This window comes from Crotalus tigris, unplaced genomic scaffold, assembly GCF_016545835.1.
Source record: "Crotalus tigris isolate CLP2741 ecotype Arizona unplaced genomic scaffold, ASM1654583v1 scf7180000017576.4783729, whole genome shotgun sequence".
Taxonomy (NCBI): domain Eukaryota; kingdom Metazoa; phylum Chordata; class Lepidosauria; order Squamata; family Viperidae; genus Crotalus; species Crotalus tigris.
In genome coordinates this window covers 4,650,429-4,664,927 of record NW_024096487.1, presented here as the reverse complement: position 1 = coordinate 4,664,927, position 14,499 = coordinate 4,650,429, and the positions used below count along the sequence as shown (strand labels likewise).

The 14,499-nt window shown below is 40.2% G+C and overlaps 2 protein-coding genes across 8 annotated transcripts in view; one reads left to right on the top strand and one right to left on the bottom strand.

Moving 5' to 3' along the window:
• LOC120315353 overlaps positions 1–7,788 on the bottom strand; it is a 119,389-nt gene extending 111,601 nt beyond the window's left edge. Inside the window, exon 1 of the mRNA XM_039359591.1 lies at positions 7,534–7,788. Coding sequence (XP_039215525.1) covers positions 7,534–7,755 — 222 coding nt within the window. The 5' untranslated portion in view covers positions 7,756–7,788. The remainder of the gene's footprint in view (positions 1–7,533) is intronic.
• On the top strand, positions 1,606–12,885 carry LOC120315233 (protein tfg-1-like). 7 transcript variants are annotated; one of them, XM_039359286.1, is made up of 11 exons: positions 1,606–1,757; positions 2,351–2,398; positions 3,637–3,687; positions 4,052–4,078; positions 4,828–4,890; positions 5,767–5,814; positions 7,095–7,298; positions 7,768–8,244; positions 9,307–9,523; positions 11,854–11,894; positions 12,670–12,885. In XM_039359286.1, the coding sequence occupies exons 1-10, from the start codon at positions 1,698–1,700 to the stop codon at positions 11,874–11,876; spliced, it is 1,218 nt and encodes a 405-aa protein (XP_039215220.1). In that variant the 5' UTR covers positions 1,606–1,697; the 3' UTR covers positions 11,877–11,894; positions 12,670–12,885. The 7 variants fall into 7 exon arrangements, with proteins under 7 accessions (XP_039215220.1, XP_039215194.1, XP_039215213.1 ...); XM_039359260.1 differs by having other exon boundaries at positions 9,220–9,523; XM_039359279.1 differs by having other exon boundaries at positions 7,751–8,244.
• The last annotated feature ends 1,614 nt before the right edge of the window (positions 12,886–14,499 follow it).

Below are 14,499 nucleotides of genomic sequence, written 5' to 3'. Positions count from 1 at the left end.
TAGAAGGCCATGTTTTGAGATTGAAATACATTCCCCGGGAAGTCTCATACAGCCTGAATAACATCAATTTTTGGATGTACCCACTTTAATCTGAAATCTAAATACCACTGTAACATTTTAAAAGGCAACGAGCCATTGCTGTGGCTTTTACAGGAACTGCAGTATCCAAAACTGCCCTCTTTAAAAATATGTTGAGATTTGATAGAGATACAGTACAGATTTTCTTTCATTAATGGACTCCATCAGGCAAGAAACCAACTCAGATGCCTTTGAGGCAGCCAAAGCATGTGGTCCATAATGATCTGTTACAACACACTGAAGTTGAAAATGCTGTTGTGAATTGGGATCACAAAATTCAGTTTGAAGTCAGGAGAAATCTTAAAATAGTCATTATATAGTAGCTGATTTAAATAATTCATCATTCCAGCTTCCATCCAAGCTTTCTGATAAAATGATTTACATCAGGGAATAATAATCTTGTTTCTTAACTAATTGCTTCTATTGTTTTGCTCAAACATTTTCCCACGCATTGATATAGACGCCTTTAAGCCGGGGCTGAATACAGAGGGAAACATGCATAATCCGATGCTTTAACTCCTTAGACTAAGTGGCTAATCTGACGTTATAGATTAAGAGTCTTGAGATAAATATATTATGCTGTTCTGATTTCATTTCCAGAAAATGGAATAATAAAAATGAAATTCATATTAATCCATCAATTACTGATTCAGCGTAATAGATTAAGAGTCTTGAGATAAATACATTATGCTGTTCTGATTTCATTTCCAGAAAATGGAATAATAAAAATAAAATTCATATTAACCCATCAATTACAGATTCACTGTCTGTAGCAATGTTACTCATGCTTGGCAACTTTAAGATTTTCAATGCTGGCTGGGGATTTCTGGAAGTTGAATTTCATACATCTTAAAGTTGCCAAAGTTGAGAAACACTGATTGATATGCACTTATAATTTAAAAAGGGATAACCCAAGCAGAAAATGATGAAAATTCTCTTTTCTAATAATTCCTTTTTTTCCATGATTCTACAAGAAGATACTTGTAAGACCCTTTCAGATATTGTCTGGGGGACTTCTTTCAAAAAGCTTTCCTTCCATCCATCCATAGTTCCAAACACAGGACCCTGAGAGGGCTAGCATCATAAATATATGCCAGTTGCCAAATGGGTGAATCTTGTGTGACCGCATGGATGCTGCAACGGTCATAAGTGTGAAAAATGGTCATAAATAACTTCTCCAGTACCATTTTAACTTCGAACAGTCACTAAACGAATGATCCAAATCGAAGGAACTAAGAAAGATAATCAAAAGGTAGGAGCAAGATAAGATAATGTTAAGTCAAAACCACGGAAAAGCTTTTAAACAACAAATGGCCTTTCAGAAAGTCTCCATTAGCGTCACATAAATTACAGGTGACATTTCATCAAGAAGCAAGTCAAGTTCCTTCTCAGAAAAAATGACACAGAAGTTAGATGAATGTTTCTGTTGGCACCAGATCTTTCCTTGTGAATGAATCCTTGTAACCTTTTTCAGCAGATAATTTGAAAGTATCATCAATTGCTGCTTTCAGTTTGGGCAGTCTGGCTTGTGCTGATATATCAATAAAGATCCATCCTTAACCCACCCATTCATTTAGGACACTTTCTCATTTGGGGAAGGAAGCCACAAGCTGAGAACAATGATGCTCTCCTTCGTGGCTGCTGTTTTGTTGATTTCTGTGCTCAGCACAGATGCTCAGGTGAGACAAAACCTGCATTTTAGGAAAGGTAACTTGCGGGTTGGCAGAGAAACTCCTGTGACTCAAATCCTTTGGATTAAACCCAGACTAAACTGGTCACACTCAGGTCTTAATGAAATCTCAGACATAACAAATACAGATTTTACAAAGTTTCAGTGAGACGATCCAGTTTAAGCTCTATTCAAATGCATGTCTAAAGGGAATCATTTTTTTAATTGAATCAGACAGTCCAATTGGATCCAACACTTTTAAAAGTGATTTCAAGTACTTGCTTAGACTGATTATGTGAATTCAAATCAATGATTCTGTTCTGATGGGAAGCTTTTTTGCATAAGTTAATAACAAGTTTTGTACCTTGCAACAAAATAAATTAGTTACACATTGTGTAAAAATGTCTGGTTTTGGCTTCCAATCAACTGGAAAGCCACGCCATGATTACCAACAATAGTTTTCAGGCTTTTTGGTGATGTTCAGCCAAGTTAAATTTTCCATTCATTGGTTTCATTTGATCCATAGATTTATTGCAATGTGACTATGTGTGTCAGGCTAAAAGAGAATTAAATAATTGGTGATTACTGTTTCTCCCCTTACAGAATAATATTCCAAATCCTCCTCCTCCTCCACCACCACCACCATCTCAAGTAAGTAAAAGAGTTTCTTGTTTTAATACATTTTGATATTTTTGCTGTCAGGAATCTGAATAAACTGGCCAATGAGATTATACACTCACAAACAGGCAGTTCGTTGGTGAAGTTTTATCCATCTTCCAATGTGGCACAACCAAGCCTCACACCTTGCTCACCCAACCGATCATGGTTGGAACTAACTCCAAAGGAAATCATTATTTTTATTCACCAGGGCTGTCTCACCCATGCGTTGACCATTTTAGGAGAAACACAGGTGCCCCGAGTTTTAGAACTTTACTCTCATACAAATGACATTGAGGTGAACCATAGGTGGGCTTCTCTGAATCCCCTCCTAGACAAGCCATGATTTCCTCTAATAGTTTTCAAGCCCATCTATCCCTCGGTTTCCTTCCATCAATAGGTTTATTGCAGTGTGACTGAATGTGTGTCAGGCTAAAACACAATTAAGTAATTGTTGATTATTGTTTTTCCCTTACAGAATCATATTCTTAATCCTCCGCTAAGGAAAAGAGTTTCTTGTTTTAATGCACTTTGACATTTCTGATTACTGTCAGAAATCTGGGCAAGCTGGCAAAAGAGATTACACAGTCATAAAGAAGCAGCCAGTTGGTCAAATTTCATCCATCTTCTAATGTGACACAACCAAGCTTCACATCCTGTTTATCCAAAGGCCCATCACTGTTGGAACTAAGCTGAAAGGAAATCATTAGTTTTATTCACAGGGGATGTCTCACCCATGCATCGACCATTTTAGGAGAAACAGCTGCCCAGAGTTTCAGAACTTCACTCTCATACAAATAACATTGAGGGGAACCATAGGTGGGCTTCTCTGAATCCCCTCCCAGACACTCCCCTCTCTTTGTTGGGAAAAAAACAGGTGTATCAATGTATTTTTGCATTTCTATAGGGGTACCCTGGCTCCCAAAGCTACAATGTTCCCACAAACTATGATCCACAGGTCTCTGAACCTGTAAGTATAGTACAGGGGTAGGCAACCTCGGCTCTTTTATGACTCATGGACTTCAACTCCCAGTCAGCATAGCTGACTCAGGAATTCTGGGAGTTGAAGTCCAGGAATCATAAAAGAGCTGAGGTTGCCTACCCCTGGTATGATCTTTTTATTTCCCCCTTTTCCCTTCTGTACTTTTTTTTTTGAATATTTCTCACCCAGGAGGGCTCTTCAAGACAACAACTAGAAAAGAGAAACGTTCTTGTTTTTCTTCTTTCTGCAGAGGCCTCATAGCTTCCCTGCTTCTGCCCAAACCGGCTATTCTGGTCCAGAAGTGAGTATAACCTTTGCCTGCTCATAAGCTATCATTTGAAAAAAAAAAAAAACCCACAGGAAATTATCTGGGCTCCACCACTTTGTCTCTTTATATTTGGGTCTATATATGCATATTTATTATTCTGTTTATTAAATTTATATGCTGCCCATCTCACACTTAAATGCTACTCTTGGCTTATATAAGTTATAATATAGCTGAAATATAAGAAAGATTGAAGGGAATGAATATTATTCACCACACAGAGATGTGTATGTGTATGCTTATATGAGAGAAAGAATGCAAGTTTCCCTTTTATACTATTTAAATGTCTATTAAAACTATTTCCCAATAAAAGAAGTCCATGTTTTTCTGCTTTTGGCAGTGGTCTACTAGCAACTTTGGTCCAGCAGTGAGTATAATGTTTGCATGCTCATACAATGCCCATTTGACCCAAGAAACCTAAAATTCTAGGATAGGTGCTCCAAAATCTGGGGTAGGTATAATGTGAAGAATAGCCCTGTGGGATTGTGTTGTAAGGTAGAGATAAAGATGCATGAGAAACAGAGAGGGAAGGCAGAGATATGGGAATATCTCCACTTTATCCCTTGCTACCACAGGATAACCAAGAAATATATTGTATTATGTACTATATAACAATGTGAAAATTAGTACAGATAATCCTCACTCAGTGACTGCAATTGAAGCCAGTAAGCAAAGCAGTTGCTAAATGAAAAACCACATGACTGTGACTATGCTTAGCTAACTGAATGTAATGGTGAACAGGTAAATGAGAATAAAATGCTGTTGAGGTTATAGATGCTGGCATTGGTGGCGAAGTTTTTTTTTTCCAGCATTGTTGTAATTCTCTGGCTGAAGCAGTTGCTAAACAAGGGCTACTTGTAGCCTCTTTTCTTACAGTTGCTGCAAGGATAACATTAGGCAAAACCCCAACGTATGTCAAATACAAGTTTCAGAGAAAATGCAGCACCTAAACATTATTTATTTCTACTATCCGGGACCTTTGCAAGCTTCAGCTAGGAAGAATATTAAGGTCATGTGTGGATTTAGTTGGGGGTCTCCTTAGAATCCCATCCCAGACTCTTCCTTGTCTTTGTTGCAGAAAGAATTGGTTTGTAATGTATCTTTGAATTTCTGTAGGGTTACCCTGGCTACAGGGACAATGCTTATTTGGGAAACTCTAATTCACCATATCCTCCACCTGTAAGTATGATCTTCTCCTTTGTCTGAAATTATTTGTCTTTGTTGAGGAATAGACTTTCTGCTTTTAGCCTGAGGTTCCCATATTCTGTTTGAATTATGTCCCATCTAGGACAATTGTGGGTTAAGACAGTTGCTTGGTTGGTCACTATCAAGAGTATCCACAAGACATTGTCAAAAAGATCAAGATGAATACCATGATGGTGTGATCAAAGCTATATAAATATCTGAGCCATTAATATTATGCACACACATCCATGTCTATGTATATATGATAGTTTTCATGCCATAACTCATTCATTCATTTTTTTTATTCATTCACTCGATTGGAGGGCAATATAGCAGCAAATGAGATAGATTCATGTTGAAATCTAAATATTTCCTTTTCTTCTTTCTTACTCCAGTTTACAAATAAAATACAGGTGGAACATTTGAAATAATGTATTCCATCTACACACACCCAAAGTTGAATAGATATTGGTTTTGTTCAGACAGCATTGAACTATAAAGCAGCTGGTGTGAAATATGACAGCCACACCTCTTGCACACATAAAAAACCATCAGGATTTAAAATAATAACCACATCATATTAAGCTAAGCAATGCTGGGCTCAATTAGAATTTGGATGAGTGAAGATCAGGCAATATCAGGGATGCTTGATCCTTTGAAGTCACTTCCACAACACAACCAAGCAAACTCTGTAGTTCTTCCCCTGAAATCAATGGGAGTGATGTTTTATCCAGGAACACCTTTAAATTTTATTGAAGACATAAGGGAGTGTTAGATAATAGAAATAATGCCTTCATTTCTCCTATTGTAGGAGAGGTGGAGGAAAATGCACTGCAAAGTAACTCTTAATGTTTTCTTTCTTTATGTTAGAAATTTGTTAAAATCCTCAAAAAGCTAGGTATCCGGAAGAGGCATTGGGTAAGCTTCATGGGGAAAAAATGTGAATATATTCCAATGGTTGGTTTGGTTAGAGGAATACTGATAGTGAAGAATAACAATTAGCAATAAAATTAATGAACTTAGATAACATATGGCAGCATTTGTGCCTGGAAGAAAAAGAGGCACACAGTTTTGGGAATACTCAATATGGCTGACCTTAAGAGAAACTTAGAAGTAGCTTTCAGCAATGTCCAGGGGCAAGATGGCAGACATAGCATCACAATGCCTTTTCTCTCCTCCTCCCAACACCTTTGGATCTGCTGCTTGCTAACAGGAATGGAGTTTGCCACTGTTAGGGTAAGAAGCCTACATGGGGGGTGAACCAGGAAAGGCAGAGAACGGCCTTCACTTCCTACCACCTGGAAGAGCTACTTCACCTCATCAAAAGTGAGAAGCTGTCTTAGCCATATAGAATAGATAAATGTAATTTTTATTGCCCAAAGATGATCTTAGATACAAGAGTTATAGTAATTTGATTATAGCTCACTCTTCTCTTATCTATCAATTTCAACTATTTTGTTTGACTTTTTCATTGAACTACAGCTATGGTTCTCTTTAGGATCTAGAACAGGGGTTCTCAACCTTGGCAACTTTAAAACTTGTGGACTTCAGCTCCCAGAATTCCTCAGCCAGCTGGCTGAGGAATTCTGGGAGTTGAAGTCCACAAGTCTTAAAGTTGCCAAGGTTGAGAACCCCTGATCTAGAACCACAGTCATCCTGGATCTTGAATCTTGTTTAGTCAAACACAACTAATCACTCATAACAATACTGTAGACAGTAGATGGAGAACACTAGAGGTCCATATCTATTTTCCTCAACAGCCCCAACCCTTACAGAGGATTTAATTTTCCAAATTCTTCCATGCATTCAGTTCCTTGCACTGAAATTAGTTCATGTCCATCTCTAAGGTTATACTTAGTGGTTTATTGTTTACGGGAATGCAGAGGGAAACTGGGAATAATCCCAACTCTTAAAATATGTTGTGGAAGATAGTTGTTGTATCTGGTAAATGTTTGAGATGCAAGTTCAAGGCAGATCCAGGATATAATGCTAGTAGGAACTGTAATCCACCACAGTGGGCGGGCAGAAAGTCACGTGTCCTGGGACAGGGGAAAACTCATGTCATCTGTCTCTGTAGGACACCTACTGGAAGTATTAATGGGCTTCAATACGGTTGTTGGGTTCCTTTTAATTGTGGAAAACAATTGAGATTTTTAGTTCTGTTTTGATTTTTCTGTTCTGATCATTTCATTCTGCAGCGTCATCGTCAATGGCACTGTGGTCGTCCTCGAAGCTACTCTTTTGATCCTTCAGACAACCCTGGTCCTCCCAAAGACTTCTCTGGTCCTTCCCATGGCTACTCTGGTCCTCCCCAAGGCTACCCTGTTGCAGGTACTGCTCAACAACCTTCACCATTCCCTGCTCAACTATCTGGGTCTGCTGTCTCACCCACTTCTGGCACAGTGAGTATGAAACTATGACAGATTCCCTTGAAGGCCTATTCATTTGGAGATTGGAGAAGCTGCTGCCCCTAAATATCAAAAATATTCTTTCCCTAAATTCACAGAGGGCAAAAATGGCAAAACCTGGAATTGTTACAGACATGTCCCTAATAATTGAGTCTGGATTTACAGGTTGTTAAGTGGGTCATTAAATAACTTCACTTGATTTTATGACCTTTTATGTGGGGAAGCTTACCAGAAGTTCAAATTGGGGTCTTTTGGGGATCATAATGCTGGTGGGAATCACAGTAGAAAGACACATCCTGGGACAGCACATCATGTCACCTGCCTCTGCAATACAGCCTGTGGAAGGAGATACACCCATTGGCTTCAATATGGTTGTTGGGTTCCTTTTAATGAGGATTGTGGGAAACAATTGAGATTTGTAGCTCTGTTTTGGTTTTTCTGTTCTGATCATTTCATTCTGCAGTGGCGGCGTCAATGGCACTGTGGTCGTCCCCGAAGCTACTATTTTGATCCTTCAGACAACCCTGGTCCTCCCCAAGGCTTCTCTGGTCCTCCCCAAGGATTCTCTGGTCCTTCCCAAGGCTTCTCTGGTCCTCCCCAAGGCTACTCTGGTCCAACCCAAGGCTACTCTGGGCCTCCCCAAGGCTACTCTGGGCCTCCCCAAGGCTATTTTGGTCCTCCCCAAGGCGTCTCTGGTTGTCCCCATGGCTACTCTGGTCCTCCCCAAGGCTTCTCTGGTCCTCCCCAAGGCTTTTCTGGTCCTTCCCAAGGCTACTCTGGGCCTCCCCATGGCTATTTTGGTCCTCCCCAAGGCTACTCTGTTCCTCCCCATGGCTACTCTGTTCCTCCCCAAGGCTACCCTTTTGCAGGTACTGCTCAACAACCTTTGCCGTTCCCTGCTCAACCATCTGGGTCTGCTGTCTCACCCACTTCTGGCACAGTGAGTATGAAACTATGACAGATTCCCTTGAAGGCCTATTCATTTGGAGATTGGAGAAGGTTCTGGTGCCCCTAAATATCAAAAATATTCTTTCCCTAAATTCATAGAGGGCAAAAATGGCAAAACCTGGAATTGTTTCTGAATGTTACAGACATGTCCCTAATAATTGAATCTGGATTTACAGGTTGTTAAATGGGTCACCAAATGACTACGCTTGGTTTTATGAGCTTTTTTTGTGGTGTTCATTAACTGAATACAGCATTATAAAGCAAACGTTAAATGAATGGTCATAAATGGTCATAAAGCAACTCTATTTTCAGCAATGAGCCTTTTTTTTTTTTTTGCCAGAAAGTGGAAATAAATCACAGTCATGTGATGTGGGATTTTGCAAACCGATGTGAGAGAAAACAGATGTGAGAGTCTGTTTGGTCTAATGGTTAAGGCACTGGGACAGAAAGCAAGAGACTCTGAGTTCAAGTCCCACTTTAGTCATGAAAGACATCTGGGTGACTTTGGACCAGTCACTTTCCCTCAGCCTAAGTCACCTCACAAGGTTGTTGTTGTGGGGAAAATAGGAGGAGGAAGGTATATTGGATAGGTTCTGCTTAATCAACACACCTTATTATTTATTGAATTATTTGTACAAGTAATAAAAGCAGAATAGAAATAACTAAATAAAATTAAAATTAAATAAATGTAGGCCGGTTGCTGAGTGCCCCAAATGTGATCATGTGATAGGGCAGCTTACCAAAAGTTCAAATCAGGGTCATAGGATCGTAATGCTGGTGGGAATCACAGTAGGAAGACATGTCCTGGGATAGCAGAAAACTGTCACCTGCCTCTGCAGTATAGCCAGTGGAAGGAGATACACTCATTGGCTTCAGTATGGTTGGTGGATACCTGTTAATGAGGAATGTGGAAATAAATGAGATCAGTGACTATATCTTGCATTTTTGCTCCATTTCTGTTCTGTAGCAACAATCTAACTATGGGAATTCACCCAATCCTGTCATGGAAAGCTACCATGGTTCAGTTCCCTTTGCACAACCTTTGTCTACACAGATCTTGCCTGCTGCCCATACACAAAATAAGTCTGTCACCGCTGCTCTTCCTAGTCCTCAATATTCTGCTGGCCCTGCTCCACAACCTGCCCCGGCCACCTCTGTTTCATCTGGTGTTAAACTCCCTGGTAATTCCACAGTGCCTGCCTCTGGAGAACCTGGGTCAGCTGCCTCTGGAACACCTGGTCACTCTGGCGAAAAGACTTCTGCCTCTAAAGGTAACTATCAAAGGGTGCCAATTCTTGGAGGCCAATTTTATCCCTTTGAAATTGGGAAGAAGATTTTGCTGGAGGAGCTATATGCAAGTGATGCATATAATCTTTGAAAGCTTTGGACATGATCGCAAAGACAACCAGTTGGAAATCAATTACTTTAAAACTAAAATAATGGCATTTCCAAATTGCTTTAAAAGTTGTACACAGATCATTTAAGAACCATTCAATTGAACGGGTGCAATGCTTTTGATATCTGGGGGTAATCTTTCAGACTAATGGACATAAAAGGGCTCATGTCAACTACACTTCACAGAATGCACATAGGAGCGCAGCAGCTATTTTAAGATTTTATACCAGTGGAGTTCAATATGTACCTGCAGCCATCAAGCTTTTTGAAGCTAAGTCTCTAGCCCATTTTTTAGGTGGTACACAACATGGACCACTTTTCAATCTTGCACCATTAGAGTTTGCCATTCTAGTGGTTCCAAACAGTACAAGGATATTTTAATAATAATAATAATAGTAATAATAATAATAATAATAGTAATAATAATAACAATAATAATAATAGTAATAATAATAATAAATCAACACCTGTGCAATCCCAGTCATTAGGTACACAGCTGGAATAGTGGACTGGACTCAAGCAGAACTAAAAGCAATGGATAGGAAGACCAGAAAAATAATGACAATGAATCATGCCCTTCATCCACGCAGTGACATTGACAGACTTTATCTACCAAGGCAAATAGGTGGGCGTGGAATGCTACAAGTACATCACACATTTGAAGAAGAAAAAATAGCTTTGGAAGAATATCTGAAGAACAATGATGAAAATGCACTGAAATTAGTATATCAGGAAGGCTTACTGACTACTGGAGAGACCAAACTGGCCTACAAGAAAGACCAAATGAAGAACAGAATAGAGACATGGGAAGACAAAGCACTACATAGCCAATACATTAAAAAAATAGCTGGGAAAGCAGATGATAACAAGACCTGGCAATGGCTAAGAGCAGGAAAATTGAAGAAAGAGACCGAGGGACTAATTCTGGCTGCACAAGACCAAGCCTCAAGGACAAATGCATATAAAGTCAAAATTGAGAAGACAGCAACAGACAGTAAGTGCCGCCTATGCAAAGAAGCTGAAGAAACAGTGGACCACTTGGTAAGCTGTTGCAAGAAGATTGCACAGACTGACTACAAGCAGCGGCATGACAAAGTAGCAACAATGGTGCATTGGAAGATCTGCAAAAAATATCATTTGCCTGTAAGCAAAAACTGGTGGGATCATAAAATAGAGAAAGTCATAGAAAATGATAAAATTAAACTGCTCTGGGACTTCAGAATTCAAACAGACAAGCACCTGCAACATAACACCCCAGACTTAACAATTGTCGATAAGAAAGACAAAAAAGTCTGGATAGTGGACGTGGCAGTGCCTGGAGATAGCAGAATAGAAGAGAAAGAACTGGAGAAGATAACAAAATACAAAGACCTACAAATAGAAATAGAAAGACTGTGGCAAAAGCAAGCAAGGGTAGTACCAATAGTCATAGGCTCCTTGGGTGCAATCCCAAAACAACTGGAGCACCACTTGAACACCATTGGCATTGACAAATTCCTATTAGTCAATTGCAAAAGGCGGCCTTACTAGGAACTGCTTCCATCCTGCGACGATATCTGTAATACCATCAAACATCCACATCTGCCTATCCCAGGTCCTGGGTAAGGACTCGATAGGTAGACAAAATGCCAAATTCAGTCTGAACATCTGGCTGACTGTGCGATGATCCATAATAATAATAATAAAGTTGGAAGAGACCTTGAAGGTCATCTAGTCCAACACCCTGCTCAGGAGGAAACCTATACCATTTCAGACAAATGGTTGTCCAGTCTCTTCTTAAAAACTTCCAGTGTTGGAGCAGTCACTGCTTCTGGAGGCAGTTTGTTCCACTGTTTAATTGTTCTGTCAGGAAGTTTCTCCTTAGTTCCAGGTTGCTTCTCTCCTTGATTAGTTTCCATCCGTTGCTTCTTGTCCTACCTTCAGGTGCTTTGGAGAATAGTTTAACTCCCTCTTCTTTGTGGCAACCCCTGAGATATTGGAACACTGCTATCATATCATTTTGTTTTTAAGCGTTATATGCTGATATCCATATGCTGGTTATAAATAAAACAATATTTTTTCCCAGTAATAGGAATAGTAATAGAACAAGCATTTCTCTTCTTCTCTTCCTCTTCCTCTTCCTTTTCTTCTTCCTCTTTTCTTCTCTTCTTCTCTCCTCTCCTCTCCCCTCCCCTCCCCTTCCCTTCTTTTGTTTTTATTTTTCCAGGAAATCAAAATCAAAGCATATAACTAGGAAAATGTATGCAAGTGAGTATGAAAGATACTTTTTGCTGTGGTACAGATTTATATTTTTCAGATTTCTCCTGGGACTTTATGACAAATACGAATAGTAGATTATTGGGGGCCCTTATGATGAAGAGTAAAGGGAGGAATTCTGAAGGCAGAATTCTGAAATATTAGCTGCCTCAGTATAAGACAGACATGTCAAACACAAGGCCCGGGGGCAGGATGCGGCCCGCAAAGTGGTTTCATGTAGCCTGCAAAGCCATCCTGGAAACACTGAGGGAACGGCCCCCTCTGCTTTGGCCCTGGCCCAGGCCTGCCGGGAGCCAATGCAAAATTTTGTGGTGGCCATCTATGCTGAAATGCATTCAGTCTTAGTTCCACAAGGCTTCTAGAAACAGCAAGGAACCAGTCCCTTTCACATCGCCCCCCCGGGTGCATGCTGGGGAGGTGTCACCCTTTGTGAGGAATGAAGAAATGGACCATGCTTTGGCGCTTGCCCCGGTCCCACTCCCTTCTGCCAGAGACCCTCAGATTTGTCCCATTCCTGCTCAGGACCCCACAGTCACCCTTGACGCAAACGATGTAGAGCTGGCCATGCCCACCCAGTAGGCCACACCCACTCCATCCATGCCCACCCAGTAGGTTGCACCCACCCGGCCCCCCGAGGGCAATTGCAATGCTGATGCGGCCCTCAATGAAATTGAGTTTGACACCCCTAGTATAAGAGATGATGGCAGTCAGTTGCATACTCTTTTATGCCAAATATTTCACTTTCACTTTTGACTTTTTTTTCTAGATCCAGCCAGAATAAAATTGCTGAGAGGAAAATCCAGAGCCCCCTCCCACATTTTCTCTTTCTGACTTCCATAATTTCTTCCTAATCAAAGACCAAAGTGCAACTTTCTTCTGAGAAGGACTCCAGCAAACAAATTTCTTTCTGTTAATTTGGGGGTATTTTCTTGTAATTGTGAACATTGGTTATTCTACAAGAATAAACATTTACAAAAAAATACATGCAGCAATATCACTGAGTATTATCTTTATCATTTTGCTCTGAAGATTACCATTTTCCCAATATTATAATGAAGTTCAGGCCACATCAATGCTTGGTTTATTCTGATATATAAAAACATGACCAGAAACCCATCATTTAAACATATTTTGAATTTAATGCCAGACGCATATTTATCCCACATTTCCAGTGGTGGGATTCAGCTGGTTGGCACCACTTCAGCAGAGCCGGTAGCTAATTTTTTGATTCCCAGAATGGACTTCTGGAAGTGGCATCCACGCAGAGAACTGGTTGTTCACCTATTTGAATCCCACCATTTCCAGTCTCTAACAGGCTTAATAAATGCTTAGCAATGTTCCCAAAGTTATCTTGAATTCCTTAAGAAGTTCCAAATTGTAAACTGCTTTTGCCTCCTTTGATATCAGAGTGATAGGATATGATAAGACTGATTTGCATGTTGAATTGAATCGGAAAGAAATCACATAAACTGGATTTGCCCTGCTATACATGCTAAAACAAAACAAAGCAAAACAAAAAAACCCTCAAACCTTAAAGTGAAAACTTGTTGTCCTCAACACAGGGTATAATGTCAGATGCCAAACCTTTAACTTGACTAAGTGTGTTTTGTAAATGCAATTTAAGTGCACCTAAACAAGCTAATTTTCTCTGGTATCATTTTTGGCATGTGGAGTTCTCTGCAAAACGTCCTGTGGAGGTCTGTGTCCTGTGTGCCACGTCTCAATTGTCTCTCTTTCCATCCATTTTTTCCTAGCCAATGCAAACAATATTTGCTACATTATGTTGTTAGTTGCAAAGTCGTGTCCGACCCATCGCGACCCCATGGACAATGTTCCTCCAGGCCTTCCTGTCCTCTACCATCTTCTGGAGTCCATTGAAGCTCACGCCTACTGCTTCAGTGACTCCATCCAGCCACCTCATTCTCTGTCGTCCCCTTCTTCTATTGCCCTCCATCTTTCCAAGCATCAGGCTCTTCTCCAGTGAGTCCTTCCTTCTCATTAGGTGGCCAAAGTACTTGAGTTTCAACTTCAGGATCTGGCCTTCTAAAGAGCAGTCGGGGTTGATCTCCTCTAGGAATGAGCAATTTGATCACCTTGCAGTCCAAGGGACTCGCAGGAGTCTTCTCCAGCACCATAGTTCAAAGGCCTCAATTCTTTGGCGCTCAGCCTTTCTTATGGTCCAACTTTCACAGCAATATATTGCAACTGGGAAAACCATGGCCTTGATTATACGCACTTTTGTTGGCAGGGTGATGTCTCTGCTTTTTAGTATGCTGTCTAGATTTGCCATAGCTTTTCTCCCCAGGAGCAAGCATTTTTTAATTTCTTGGTTGCAGTCCCCATCTGCGGTGATCTTGGAGCCCAGAAAGATAAAATCTGTCACTACCTCCATTTCTTCCCCATCTATTTCCCAGGAATTGCTACATTATACCATTCATTTAATCATCAAGGTCCAGGCAAAGAACAATTTCTCTACTTGCTTTTCCTTTCCCACTTATAGATTTAATAAATTTCTGTAGGATACAAGCACTAGCATCCAGTTACCTTTTGCTTTACAGCATGGTGTACACTTCCATCAAGAAAGTGAACTGAATGA

Bases quoted from the DNA above. Each gene is read 5' to 3' on its own strand.
- LOC120315233 (XM_039359252.1), top strand. From the start codon at position 1,698: ATGATGCTCTCCTTCGTGGCTGCTGTTTTGTTGATTTCTGTGCTCAGC. The intron at 4,891-5,766 runs GTAAGTATGATC...TCTTTATGTTAG, and splicing joins ATTCACCATATCCTCCACCT to AAATTTGTTAAAATCCTCAA. The intron at 7,299-7,750 runs GTGAGTATGAAA...TTTTCTGTTCTG, and splicing joins TCTCACCCACTTCTGGCACA to ATCATTTCATTCTGCAGTGG.